Source organism: Dama dama, chromosome 10, assembly GCF_033118175.1.
Source record: "Dama dama isolate Ldn47 chromosome 10, ASM3311817v1, whole genome shotgun sequence".
Lineage (NCBI taxonomy): Eukaryota > Metazoa > Chordata > Mammalia > Artiodactyla > Cervidae > Dama > Dama dama.
In genome coordinates this window covers 40,944,366-40,957,643 of record NC_083690.1, presented here as the reverse complement: position 1 = coordinate 40,957,643, position 13,278 = coordinate 40,944,366, and the positions used below count along the sequence as shown (strand labels likewise).

The 13,278-nt window shown below is 61.5% G+C and overlaps 1 protein-coding gene across 4 annotated transcripts in view; it reads right to left on the bottom strand.

The window, feature by feature from the left end:
- Positions 1 to 4,739: 4,739 nt before the first annotated feature.
- Positions 4,740 to 13,278, bottom strand: part of CARD11 (caspase recruitment domain family member 11) — a 106,460-nt gene continuing 97,921 nt past the window's right edge. For all 4 annotated transcript variants that reach the window (XM_061153770.1, XM_061153771.1, XM_061153769.1 and 1 more), the window contains exons 21-25: positions 11,738 to 11,873; positions 10,387 to 10,566; positions 9,537 to 9,661; positions 6,208 to 6,323; positions 4,740 to 5,411 (exon numbers count right to left, since the gene is read on the bottom strand). In XM_061153770.1, the coding sequence (XP_061009753.1) occupies positions 5,207 to 5,411; positions 6,208 to 6,323; positions 9,537 to 9,661; positions 10,387 to 10,566; positions 11,738 to 11,873 (762 nt within the window). In that variant the 3' untranslated portion in view covers positions 4,740 to 5,206. The remainder of the gene's footprint in view (positions 5,412 to 6,207; positions 6,324 to 9,536; positions 9,662 to 10,386; positions 10,567 to 11,737; positions 11,874 to 13,278) is intronic.

Genomic DNA, 13,278 nt, shown 5'->3' with positions numbered 1-13,278 from the left:
GGTTCCCCAGCTGTTAAACGGGGGATATTTCCTGTGGGCACAGTTGTGTGCCAGGTTTGGAAATGACGTACGGGAAGGTTCCCAGCACACAGTAGGCGCGCTCATCCGTGGGAGGTGCTGCTTGGCTAGTTTGGAGGGTCTTTTTTTGAGATCGGAGGTCTAGGACCCCTCAAAGCGGCTATCCCCGCCAGACTCACCTGCAGCGGTGCTCGGAGGCGGGCACGAGCAGATAGCTAAAGGGAGATGGTGTTGAATCGGTGTGAGCGCAGGCAGGCTAGCCGGCGTGGCCGCGGCTCCCCAGCCCGGCCATTGCCGCTTCGTCCATCAACAGAGCTCTGCTAACAAGATGCCAGGGAGCTGCTGGGCCAGCCAACCACACCCCCACCCAGGCCTGTGGGGCGGGACTTGGCCCCTTAGGAGAAGCCCACGGGGGGCCCAGCTCCCTGGAGACCCCCACGAACCCCGAGAGCAAAAGTGACCTCTGCCTTCAGTTTACATTAAAAAAAAATGCATAAAAATTCAACAACATGATTGGATCCAGAGAAAAGTTAGCTGTGAGCCGAGGGAGGGCCACTGAGGGAATCAGCCGTGTGCCGCTTACTGTCGTCTCTGAGCTGCGTCTCCGAGCTGCGTCTCTGAGCTGCGTCTCTGAGCTGCCCACGTAGGAAATGATCTCTGATGTCTCTCTTGGATTATTTTTTCTCCTCCAAAGCCTAAGGCCATGAGAAAAGCCAGAATTACAGAGTGGGGAGGGTCTTTGAGGGACCCCCACTTATGACCCCTTCTCTACAAATGGCAGGTCCCCCAACCCCGGCCAGCCAGTACCCATGGCTGGTCAAAGCAGGGGCGAATGCCTGATGCAGGCTGGTCCAGACTCTGCAGGAACTTGGGAGTCACCCTGGTTGAGTGACCAGAGGATCTGGCAAGACAGAGCTTGCTTCCTAAGTGGAACCAAGCAGTTGGGGCTGAGTTCCAGCGGCCGCTCTCAGATGGATTGTGTGTTTCCCAGGTTGCCATGGTCCCCACCTGTTGCCTTCCTCTGGCTCACATCACTCTTGTATATCCTTGCTTGTGCGCGTGCCAAGTCGTTTCAATCGTGTCCGACTCTTTGTGACCCCATGGACTGTAGCCCGCCAGGCTCCTCTGTCCATGGGATTCTCCAGGCAAGAATACTGGAGTGAGTTGCCATGTTCCTTCTCCAGGGGATCTTCCTGACCCAGGGATCGAACCCGGGTCTCCTACATTGCAGGCAGATTCTTTACTACTAGCACCACCTGAGAAGCCCATCACATCCCTGCTGGTCCCTGGAAAACTCTGATGGAATGCAATGACTTGCTTTCTTGTGTGTCCAATCCCAGCAGGCTGCCAGCACCTGGGCGTTGGAGGCGAGGGGTGAATGAGACGGGCGTGCTCCCTACCCTTGAGCAGCTCATAGTCGAGAGGTCAAGACAGATGACAGAGTCATTGCAAAGGCCTAAAGGCGGGAAGATGAGGGTGACGGGGTGTGGAAGGGAGATGCCTCTCCACCAGGTGGTCTGGGGACACCTGATGGATGGGTGGGAGCTGGTCAGGCAGAGTGCAAAGAAGTGCTTCAGGGAAGAGGAACAGTGTGTGAGGCCCCAGCATCCAGGGGGAACGTCAGAGGGCTGACGTGGCCTGGTGTGGTATGTACCGTGTGGGGGGTCGGCCCAGGAGAGACGAGGTCCACCTGGACCAGGGTGGTGGCCGTGGGACACAGAAGAGGCCAATGGGTTTGGCAGGGAGTAGAGAGTTTAATCAACAAGATGAAGTGACTGAGAACGTGGTGATGCGTGTGTGTGTGTGTGTGTGTGTGTGTGTGTGCGCGCGCGTGTGTGTGTGTGTGTGTGTGTGTGAGAGAGAGAGAGACAGAGAATGGGAGCCAGGTGTCTGGCTGAGTGACCGCGTCAGGGGGAGGGTGGGGTGGAGGGGTGGATTCTGTTTGGGGCCTGTGTGGACGACGGTCTCGAGAGGACGGGGGCAGGGTCAGCACCTGTCTCGTGGAGGTGGACCAGGGTCCCAGCACCAAAGGCCGCCCCTGAGCCCCTGGGAACGGTCACAGTTCACAAAGCACACGCATCCTCTTGAAGGCAAGAGCAGCGCTAGACGTCAGGGTGCCGGGACTGCGGAGCGTGGCCCCGGCTTGAGGGTGGCGTCGAGAGGGTCCTCCAGACGCCAGCGGCCCCTGTGGGTTGGGGTGGGGGAGCTGGAATGGAGGGGTCTGGGAGCAGAGGGCCAGGCGTCAGCAGCGGAAGACCCCTGGGGAGGGTGATGTGGCCCTGGGGGGAGGGAAGCTGCCCTGCAAACCCCTCTCTGGGGAGCGTGTCTTGCGGGGACTCCGGGTAGCGGGGTGAAGGGCACAGCTGTTCCTGGGGTTGTTGGTGTGGGCAGCCAAGGAAATGATGGGTCCAGACAGGGATGCTAGACAGCTGTGAGGGTCCCCAGACACATGCTTCAGTAAAAAGGGGGAAAAAAAAAAGCAAGCAGAGAACAGTGTGAATAATATGTTCTTGGTTGTGCAACAGAGCGGGGCTAGGAACGGGTCCTGCCTGTCTGTGCGTGAGGACTGGGGAGGCTCACAGACCCGAGAAGGGCGGGCTCCTGTGTGTAGGGAGTGGGGACCGGCAGGGCTGAGAATTTTACAGGGTGGCCTCTTAGAACGCATGGCTTCTGACCTCTGAATGCCTTATTAAAAAACAGGTACAAAAATCCCAGACTGGAAACGAGGATGACCCGCACGTCTTTCTCGAAGCCTCTCCCTTCTGAGGCTCCCGGTCCCTTGCAGATGACAGTCCCCGTGACCCACGGCCGCTTCGGGCCAGGCGGGGAGGTGTTCTGCACTTGCCGCCTCCTTGAAGCTGCTCAGAGTCCCTTGAGGATGGAGTCATTCCTGGGCTGCCTCTCCCCAGCAACACACAGCCTGGTGAGTCCAGGATGCCAGCCTGGCCGAGACGGTGGGGGCCGCCAGAGACAGACCCCGGGTGGGGAGGGAGCCGGGGGACACATGTACAGGAGGACCGAGGCTCTCGGCGTTCGAGTGCAGCGGGACGGCTCCGGAGCCCAGACACTCCCCTCCTGTGCTGCCCCCTTCTCGTCCCCAGACAGCGGCCTGGGAAGGCAGATACCCGGGGCCAGCCCAGGTGGCACGGCCGGGCAGAAGGCTGCCTCGGTCCACAAGAGGAAGTCCACGTCTTCTTGATCCGGTCTCTGGGCGACCTGGCCCCGGTCCAGACACTGCCCAGGACGCCAACCACTTCCCCAGCCAGGCATGGAGAAGCTACCAGGGCCCCGAACAGGACCTCTGAGCTGGAAGATCCAGCCAAGGGCCTGCAGGCGGCAGATCAGCCTGGCCTGGGCGGGGTTCCGGCCGTCAGCTGTGTGACCTCGGCCAAGTGACATAACCTCTCTGAACCTCAATTTTTTCTGTATAACATGGAGAAGAGTTTGGGGACAGTAAGCAAGAGAACGTTTATAAAGTGCTTGGCGCAGTGCAGGAGCTCAAAAATAGTGCTAATATTTGCCCAACTCAAGAGCGATGGTTCTTAATTTGGCGTGGGGGGAAGGAATTACAGGACCCCTTAGGAATCTGAAGAAGCTTGGAATTCTACCTAGAAAAGTGTGGGTGTACACATGGGTGGTACACATGGGCGTCCGCTTTTACCCAGGGAATAACCACAGAACTCGGCCTTCTCTCCTCCCACCCCAGCTCATTAACATGCATACAGCCCTGCAGCCTGCATCCCGCTGATGATTACTTGGGGAGAAAACCCACTACAAATTCTCTCAAGGTATTTCAAGCGTGGCCTGTCTTCACCCCCTTTGTCCACACCCCCCCCACCATCCCCAATTATATGCAAGCTGCCGCTTTGATTATCCTGCACAAGCCTGAGAATTCTGCAGTTAAATAAGTAAATATAAATAAATCAGCGGGCCTTTGACTCCGGGACTCTTTTCCAGTCACGTCTGTCCCCGTTGGCTCTAAGTATTACGAGGAGGCAATGGTTTCTAAGTGGAAACATGATTGCCCGGGCTCGGGGAAAATTTACTGTTTCTCGTAGAGCTCTAACAAGATAGAAGGGGAAGACCCTCCAGCTCCCCATCTCCTCACACGGCTCATCTAGCCCTAGATAATCTCGGCGGGACCACTGGGATCATGGTCTCTCCAGACCCGGCACATCCAACCTGGTTCTGGGGCTCGTTCTGGAGGAAGCACTGCCTGCTGGCTCTTGCTGTGTGCGTGCGCCTGCTCAGACATGTCAGACTTAGGGGTGTGGAGAGTGAGACCTTCTAGGCAGCCCGTGAAAGAGGGGCCCATCCCAGGTATGATGGCATCGTCCAAATCAGAACACATCTTAGTCGGAGGGTGCTATCAGTTATTAACCTCAAACCCAGGTGTAAATCAGGTGTGTCCTGGGAAAACTGCACCCTGCACATGACTTGGGGCCTGAACTGAGCTTGCTGGGGGTGGTTTGCAGCTAGGAAGGCTGCAAGAGCTGAAAGTCCTTCAAAGTGGAAGTGAAAGTCGCTCAGTTGTGTCCGACTCTTTGGGATCCCATGAACTATACAGTCCATGGAGTTCTCCAGGCCAGAATACTGGAGCGGGTAGACGGTCCCTTCTCTGGGGGATATTCCCAACCCAGGGATGGAACCCAGGTCTCCCGCATCGCAGATGGATTTCTTACCAGCGGAACCACCCGGGAAGCAAACTATCAAACAAATGGTTGAAAATAAGGAAATGGAGACACTTTAATGCAAGAAAAATAACAGCACGGCATGCTCCCCTTCTGCCTGGGAATGTGCCTCTCCTGTGTCCCCAGGGCTGGGGGACACCTGGCTTTCAGCGCCCGCCCAACGGGCAGCCCTCCTGTTCCACGCGTTACATTCAACTGCTGTCCCAGCTTCCAGGGGCCGCCGGCCTCCCAACCGGCTCTGCGTCCTTCCTGGGGGTCCTGCCTCCCCTCTCAGGCCAGCACGGGCTGGCCGACTCAGCAGGTCAGTGCCGGGTAGAGGAGACGGCTTCCCGCTCCCTCCGGAGACACACCTGCCCCGGGGCTCCCTGGAGGGGCTCCCTAACCCGGAGGCCAGAGCAGCCCCTGCCCCAGGCCATCGAGGCGGCAGGGTGCCTCTCGCCCCTCGGGATCCGGACACCCCGCCCCGAGTCCTGCTCAGACGCGGCGGCGGCCCCGCCTCACAGCTGGTCCTCGTCCACCCAGACGGTCTTGCGCTGCTCCTCGGCGATCTTGTCCTTGATGACGCGCAGCAGCTCCTCCACGCTGCCCCACATGTCAGCCTCCACCGTGGCATACAGGCAGGGCAGTGCCTCCAGCTCCTTCTCCTTCAGCCGGCACAGGCGCAGGAACTCGTCTTCCGTCTCGGGCCGGGGCAGCATCTTCCTGCAGACGGGCGGGCGGGGAGAGACGCGCGCGGCGTGGGCCAGGCTGCGGGGCGTGGCTTGGCGGCGCCCACCCCCGGCCCAGCCCACCCCGCCGCCTTCCCGGCCGTGTTTCTGCACGGTGTCCACGCTCCGCACCTTTCTACTGTGCCCTTTTATTCTCTTCATTAGGGAAGTCTAAGAGGTGCGGACTTTTTTTAAAAAAAAAACAGGTCCATTTTAATTTTTAATTGTGATCAAGTTCATAGAAAACAAAACCTCTCATCTTGACTATTTTTAAGTGTATGGTTCAGCAGCGGTAAGTGATTCACAATGATGTTCCTCCATCCCCGTAACTTTTTCATGTAAAACTGAAACTGTGCATTAAACCATCACTCCCCACCCACCCCTCTACTTTCCGTCTCTGTGCATCTGACTCCCGGACGGCCCTCGGACAAGTGGAATCGTGGCAGCAGCTGTCTTTCTGTGTCTGGCTTATTTCACTGAACATCATGTCCCACACGGCCTGGTGTCCCACACATGTCCGGGCCTGGCCTCGCTGTGGTGGGTCTGCTCCAGAGGTGTTGGCTTCCCAGAGCACCTGGGGCCCCTGGTGCTCACCCTCCTGGGTGTGTGTGTGTGTGTGTGTTACTGTCTTCAATCTTGGGGGTTAGGGTCATGTCCCCCTGGACTGGGGACAGACACTAAAGCGATGTTCGGGGTGGGGTGGGGGTGTGCTGGACACAGCCAGCAGCCCTTCCTGGGGACCCCAGAGCTTGGGGAGTGGAGGACCTGGGGCGGGGGTCCCAGAGCCCTACCGGAACTTCTTGATGTTCTTCTCTGACACGCGGACGAAGAGCACGATGGGGTAGATTCGGGACTTTATCAGGTCTCTGGTGCAGCTGATCCCCGCCTCCAGTAGACAGTGCTTGTTCTGCAGGTACAGTGGCCGGCGGTCAGCGGGGGCCCACCGCCCTGCCGGCCCACCTGGGCGCCTGGGGCGGGGCCAGGCTCCATGGGGCGAGAGAGCCCCCGAGTGCCACCAGCGGAACCCAACCTCCGAGAGACAAGCCCACCTGTCTGGACACCTGAGTCCCCTGCACAAGGCCGGGCACTGGGTGGAGCCCGGCACCCAGCCTGGAGTGAATCAAGGGGCGTGAATGAGTCTTAATAAAAATCAGTCAGCGTGGAGGACACCTGCTTCTCTATTCCACCTCCAGAAGCACTCGTGGTACTAGGACAGGGGTAGCAGACACCTGGAGGGTGGGGCGGGCTGGAGGGCCCCGCGAGGATGGAGGGGTTCTCAGGCACAACTTCCTGAGGCCTGGGAGCTCATTGTTTCTAAAGGATGGTCCCTGTTTTTACTGAAGGTGCCACTTGAAAACCCCTTTGCACCGAAACAGAATCTGAATACAGAAAAGCGCACGTGTTCCTACGTCGGCAGTTCAGTGGACTGCCACAAACTGAGCGTGCCAGTGGAACCAGCCCCCAGGTCCAGCAGCAGAGATGGCCATCCCTCGGCCCCCATGCCCTTCCGGCCACCGCTCCTGTCTCGACAGTATAGCCGCTCCTGGACTTCTAACAGCACAGATTCTTGAATGCAATCTCCTTTGCAGCTGAAATGATCTCAGTTCCAACCCTGCCCACTGTTTCCCATCCACCCAGGCTGTCAGAATTCCCTGAACTTTAATACCCAACAAACTGTTAAAGGCTAGCTGACAGCTCTGCTTGAGCTCTGATCGGTGTGACAAGGCGGCAGGGTGCGGGAGAGACCGTCGGCTGGACGGCATAATTGAGAGTTCCGGGCTGGACGCCTGCTCCTGCCGCCCCCCAGGTCGCTGCCCCAGAGAGGCCGAGAGCCCCGCCTTTGTTCAGACCCAGATCAAGGAAGAACTCTGTGCTCAGGGCCGGCCAGGGTAATGAAGCCCGGGTCCAGAAGATTCCAAACTGCCTATAGACAGCTTTCCTGCACCACTGCCTAGAACACTCCTCATGGTCCATCTCCCCAGTTTGGAGAACAGGGTCCCTGTTGCCCGCTCGCTCGCTACCTCTGGCCTCTGTTATCAGAGCCAGGCGCGCACACATCCCAGAACAACGTGGACCAGAGGACCAGCACCAGGAAGCCACCAAAAACAGGGGAGGGCTTCCCTGGTGGCCCAGAGGTAAAGAATCTGTCTGCCAGCGCAGAAGAAGGGGTTCGATGCCTGGTCCGGGAGGATCCCACATGAGCCTGCGCTCCAGAGCCTGGGACCGAAACCACTGAAGCCCAGGTGCCCTAGGGCCTGTGCTCTGCAAGAAGAGAAGTCATTGCAATGACAAGTTGGAGCAGCACAGCTAGAGAAAGCCCGCACAGGCAGAAGACTCAGCACAGCCAATAAATGAAGATAAAATTACTAAAAAAAAGAAAGAAAGAAAGAAATAGAAGGAGGTTGCAAACGTAAGTGCCTGTGAGAGCCGGGGAGCAGGGCTTGAGAAGCCTGCACGTGGCAGAGGCAGCGAGGACTGGGTGCACCGGGCCAGGGCGGGGAGCAGGTCTGCACCCCCCAGGTTCACCGGGCCAGGGCGGGGAGCAGGTCTGCACCCCCCAGGTTCACCGGGCCAGGGCGGGGAGCAGGTCTGCACCCCCCAGGTTCACCGGGCCAGGGCGGGCAGCGGGTCTGCACCCCCCAGGTTCACCGGGCCAGGGCGGGGAGCAGGTCTGCACCCCCCAGGTTCACCGGGCCAGGGCGGGGAGCAGGTCTGCACCCCCCAGGTTCACCGGGCCAGGGCGGGGAGCAGGTCTGCACCCCCCAGGTTCACCGGGCCAGGGCGGGGAGCAGGTCTGCACCCCCCAGGTTCACCGGGCCAGGGCGGGCAGCGGGTCTGCACCCCCCAGGTTCACCGGGCCAGGGCGGGGAGCAGGTCTGCACCCCCCAGGTTCACCGGGCCAGGGCGGGGAGCAGGTCTGCACCCCCCAGGTTCACCGGGCCAGGGCGGGGAGCAGGTCTGCACCCCCCAGGTTCACCGGGCCAGGGCGGGGAGCAGGTCTGCACCCCCCAGGTTCACCGGGCCAGGGCGGGGAGCAGGTCTGCACCCCCCAGGTTCACCGGGCCAGGGCGGGGAGCAGGTCTGCACCCCCCAGGTTCACCGGGCCAGGGCGGGGAGCAGGTCTGCACCCCCCAGGTTCACCGGGCCAGGGCGGGCAGCGGGTCTGCACCCCCCAGGTTCACCGGGCCAGGGCGGGGAGCAGGTCTGCACCCCCCAGGTTCACCGGGCCAGGGCGGGGAGCAGGTCTGCACCCCCCAGGTTCACCGGGCCAGGGCGGGGAGCGGGTCTGCACCCCCCAGGTTCACCGGGCCAGGGCGGGCAGCGGGTCTGCACCCCCCAGGTTCACCGGGCCAGGGCGGGGAGCAGGTCTGCACCCCCCAGGTTCACCGGGCCAGGGCGGGGAGCAGGTCTGCACCCCCCAGGTTCACCGGGCCAGGGCGGGGAGCAGGTCTGCACCCCCCAGGTTCACCGGGCCAGGGCAGGCAGCGGGGAGCAGGTCTGCACCCCCCAGGTTCACCGGGCCAGGGCGGGGAGCAGGTCTGCACCCCCCAGGTTCACCGGGCCAGGGCGGGGAGCAGGTCTGCACCCCCCAGGTTCACCGGGCCAGGGCGGGCAGCGGGGAGCAGGCCTGCACCCCCCAGGTTCACCGGGCCAGGGCGGGGAGCAGGTCTGCACCCCCCAGGTTCACCGGGCCAGGGCGGGGAGCAGGTCTGCACCCCCCAGGTTCACCGGGCCAGGGCGGGGAGCAGGTCTGCACCCCCCAGGTTCACCGGGCCGGGGGTGGGGAGCAGGTCTGCACCCCCCAGGTTCACCGGGCCAGGGCGGGGAGCAGGTCTGCACCCCCCAGGTTCACCGGGCCAGGGCGGGCAGCGGGTCTGCACCCCCCAGGTTCACCGGGCCAGGGCGGGGAGCAGGTCTGCACCCCCCAGGTTCACCGGGCCGGGGGTGGGGAGCAGGTCTGCACCCCCCAGGTTCACCGGGCCAGGGCGGGGAGCAGGTCTGCACCCCCCAGGTTCACCGGGCCAGGGCGGGGAGCAGGTCTGCACCCCCCAGGTTCACCGGGCCAGGGCGGGGAGCAGGTCTGCACCCCTCCACCCCACCAGCCTCCAGCCCACCTCACCTTGGCTGCCACGGCCTCGATGTGGGCGGGGACCACGCACTCGAAGGTGTTGGGGTTCTTCTCCCGTGAGTGGATGATGGTTTCCATCTTCTGCTTCCTGAGGAACTCGTCTTTGGTAACCACATCTGCGGGAGGAGAGGCCGGTCCTGAGGCCCGCTCGGGGGTCTCGGGCCCACTATCCCCTCCAGGCTCTGCCCTGCTTCCTGGACTCCATGGAGCTGCCTGTTGGGTCCCCTTCTGCCACATTTAGAGCCTGAGCCTTCTGAACTGAGGGCAAGGTCAGGGCCCCACTTTACACTCTCCATGGCAGCTGTCTGCACCCTTCCAGCTGCCCTGGAGCCCTTGATGGAGGGGAGGGGGAGGGGAAAATAGGGGGAGGAGGGTGGGAGGGGGAGCAGGAGAGGAGGAAGGGGAGGAGGGACAGGAGGGAGGAGGGTGGGGAGGAGCAGAGGGAGGAGGGTGGGAGGAGGAGAAGAGTGGGAGGAAGAGCAGGAGGAGGAAGAGCAGGAGGAGGGGGAGGGGAAAGTAGGGGGAGGAGGGGGAGGAGGAAGAAGAGTGGAGGGGGAGGTGGGGGAGGGGGAGGAGGGTGGGGACGAGGGGAGGGAGGAGGAGAAGGGGAAGAGAGGAAGAGGAGGAGGGGGAAGAGTGGGAGGAGGGTGGGGAGGAGGAGGAGCGGGAGGAGGGGAGGGAGATGGGGTGGGAGGAGGGGAGGGAGGAGGAGGGGGAGGAGGGTGGAGAGGAGGGGGTGGGAGGAGGGGTGGGAGGAGGAGGGGGTGGGAGGAGGGGTGGGAGGAGGAGGGGAGGGAGGAGGGTGGGGAGGAGGAGGGCGGGGCTGCCTGCGGGGGCTCACCCGGCTTGCACATGGTGAACTCCATCGCGCCCCCGGAGTTGAGCAGCTTCTGGACCAGCGCCTTGGCCAGCATGGTGGGCGTGAAGAGGACGGGCCGGCGGCGTTCGCAGTAGAAGGCGCGCACCAGGCTGTAGGGGATCAGGCTGAGGTTCTTGCCCAGCTCGCTCTCTGGGTCCAGCTCTGGGAGGGGGCAGGCAAGGGCTGGTTACAGCTGGGCCAGGGCACCCGGGGGCCCTCCTGGCCCCACAGAGCCTTGAAAACCATTTGGGGGTTGGGGAAGGGACATCGGGGGGTGGTTCTTAAAAGCAGTGCACACAGTGACGCCCGAGGCCCGGGATGGCCTTCCACCACCAGGAGAGTTTAGGTGTGACCGGGGGGCCGGGCCCTGTTTTGGGAGCTGGGGTGACAACGCTGGGCCAGGCAGACAGTCGGCCCAGCCCACGGACCAGGAGGGGCGGTGGTGGCGGGAGGCAGACAGCAAGCCTGGAACACACTCCTGGTGCTCAGCTCTCCAGGGAGGGCCCTGGACTGAGGCTGCACTGCAGAGGTGCCCCGGCCCTTGGGAGCATCAGCGCCAGGGCCAGCCTGGCCCCAGGAGGCGGGTGGGAGGGCTGGGCCCCACCAGCAGGGCCTGCTCCGGGGGACAGTACACCGAGTGGCCTCTTGTGGGCTTTACGATAAGTGGCAGGAGGCACTCAGAGGGGAATCAGTAAGTAAAGGCTCCGTAGCAAACAGCTCCAATTAACACGGGTGTCTGGGCTATGGTTTTTCAGTAGTCACATCATGTACAGATGTTGGACCATAAGGAAGGCAGAGCCCCAAAGAGTTGATGCTTTCAAACTGTGGTTCTCAAGAAGACTCTTGAGAGTCCTTGGACTGCAAGGAGATCAAAGCAGTCAATTCTAAAGGAAATTAGTCCTGAATATTCATTGGAAGGACTGATGCTGAAGCTGAAACTCCAATACTTTGGCCACCTGATTTGAAGAAATGATTCATTGGAAAAAACCCTGATACTGGGAAAGACTGAGGGCAGGAGGAGAAGGGGACAACAGAGAATGAGATGGTCGGATGGCATCGCTGACTCAATAGACATGAGTTTGAGCACAGTCTGGGAGATGGTGAAGGACCGGGAAGGCTGGCGCTGCAGTCCCTGGGGTTGCAGAGAGTCAGGGCTTGGAGACTAAACAACAACGACTGGGCTCCAACCTTGGGGGCATCAGTGGCAGGGAGCCTGGCTGGACGATGCCCGGGAGGCTGTTGGTCCTCCCGGCCACGGCAGGGCGGCTTCTCCCCGCTCTCGGGGACCCACTTGGCCCACCCAGACCCCGAGGCTGCCCGATGTGTGGCACACCTTCCTGCTTCTCGGTCAGGAGCTTCGTGGCATCCAGCGAGGACCGGGCCAGGCTGCCCCGTGGGCTCCCCGAGACGATTCGCACCCGCTCGTGGCTGTTCATCCGTTTGTACTTGTTCTCAGACCTGCTGACGAACTGGGGACAGAGGGAAGGGCGTGGGGACGGCCTGACCCCTCGGAGCTTGGGAGACCTCCGCTCAGATCCCAGCTCTGCCCTGGGGCCTGCCCCCCACCCCGCCCCCCGGAGACAGGGGACACCTAGCAGGCGTCTGGGACGCTGTCAGTGGGCAAGTAAGTGGATAAATGCCCACGCCCTCTTTCCTGGCGTGGTCCCAGGCAGGCCCCCACGGGAGCCCCCTCACAATCCCAACCACGCCTGGGGGGTCCGCAGGCACTATGGGGCCTGGCGTGCTCTGGCTGCCTAAGGCCTGTATCTGGGAGCCTCCACTGGCAGGACTGCCCACAGACGGCCCACCTGGAGGGCGGGTGCAGGGACATCACCTCCCTCCCTGGGGTCCCCGAGTCTTCTGGGGGGGTGCCTGCATCCGGCTACGACTCAGAATGGAGTCCCGGAGGGGGGGAAGGGACGCCCCGTGGCGGGCACTGCTCCGAATCCCTTCACGCCCTCCCTCTGCAGGGAGGAAAACCCAGGGCGCTGGGCTGTCAGGCCCGCTCGGCTGTTAACCGGCTTTTGAGCAAGTCACCCCTGAAGCTCAGGGTTGTGGACTTGTGTGATGTGTGGGCACAGTAACGCGTGGTCTCTCGTGGTCCTGCCTCCCGGGGTGACTCTGACCTCACCAGGGCGCCCCTCCACCTCCGTGTCTTTCTGCTACCTGTCCACCTCTACCTGGGCTTCGGGGTCACACCGTCACCCATTTCTCTGGGTTTCCTATGTTCCAACACGAGGATGGAGCGGTGCAGTGACGCCGGCTCCATCGGGGCCTCACTAGCACAGCGCTAACTCAGGAGCGCCCTCACCGGACGACGTCTTAAGAGGACTCTTGGCCTGTGCCGGCCGGCGATAGAGAAAAAGGCTGCACAGGTGCTTACGTTCGTGTGAGACCACTTCGGAATATGCCACCCATAGGTTGTTCATTGTTCCTAGTATAATGATCCACGCCCCCCCCTCCCCCCGCCCCACCCTGCCAAAAAAAGAAAAAAACTTTAGAATCAAGTATGAGGGAAAAATTCTTTCTGGTCACAAAGAGCTAAAACGCTTTGGTGTCAGGTAAGAGTTAAAGAATCTGCTGGAAATCCCCTTTCTCATGGCCTACTGGGATGCTCAGAGATCAATTTACTGCTGAATCTGAGGGACTGAATTGACCGGGATCTCTGGAAGGTCTGTCTCTCCTGACTTTTCTATGAATATCTGAACAGCTCAGATGTCCAAGCTTCTTTCAGCCCTAACTGTGCTCCATCTTTTACGAACGCGTGGTCGGCTTCCTACAGGCACAGAGTAGTCCCCCGACCCATCAGAGTGAAGATAAAGCGGGGCAGGAGACGCGAGGGGCAGCCGGGCACACAGCCTCCGCCTCTCGGCA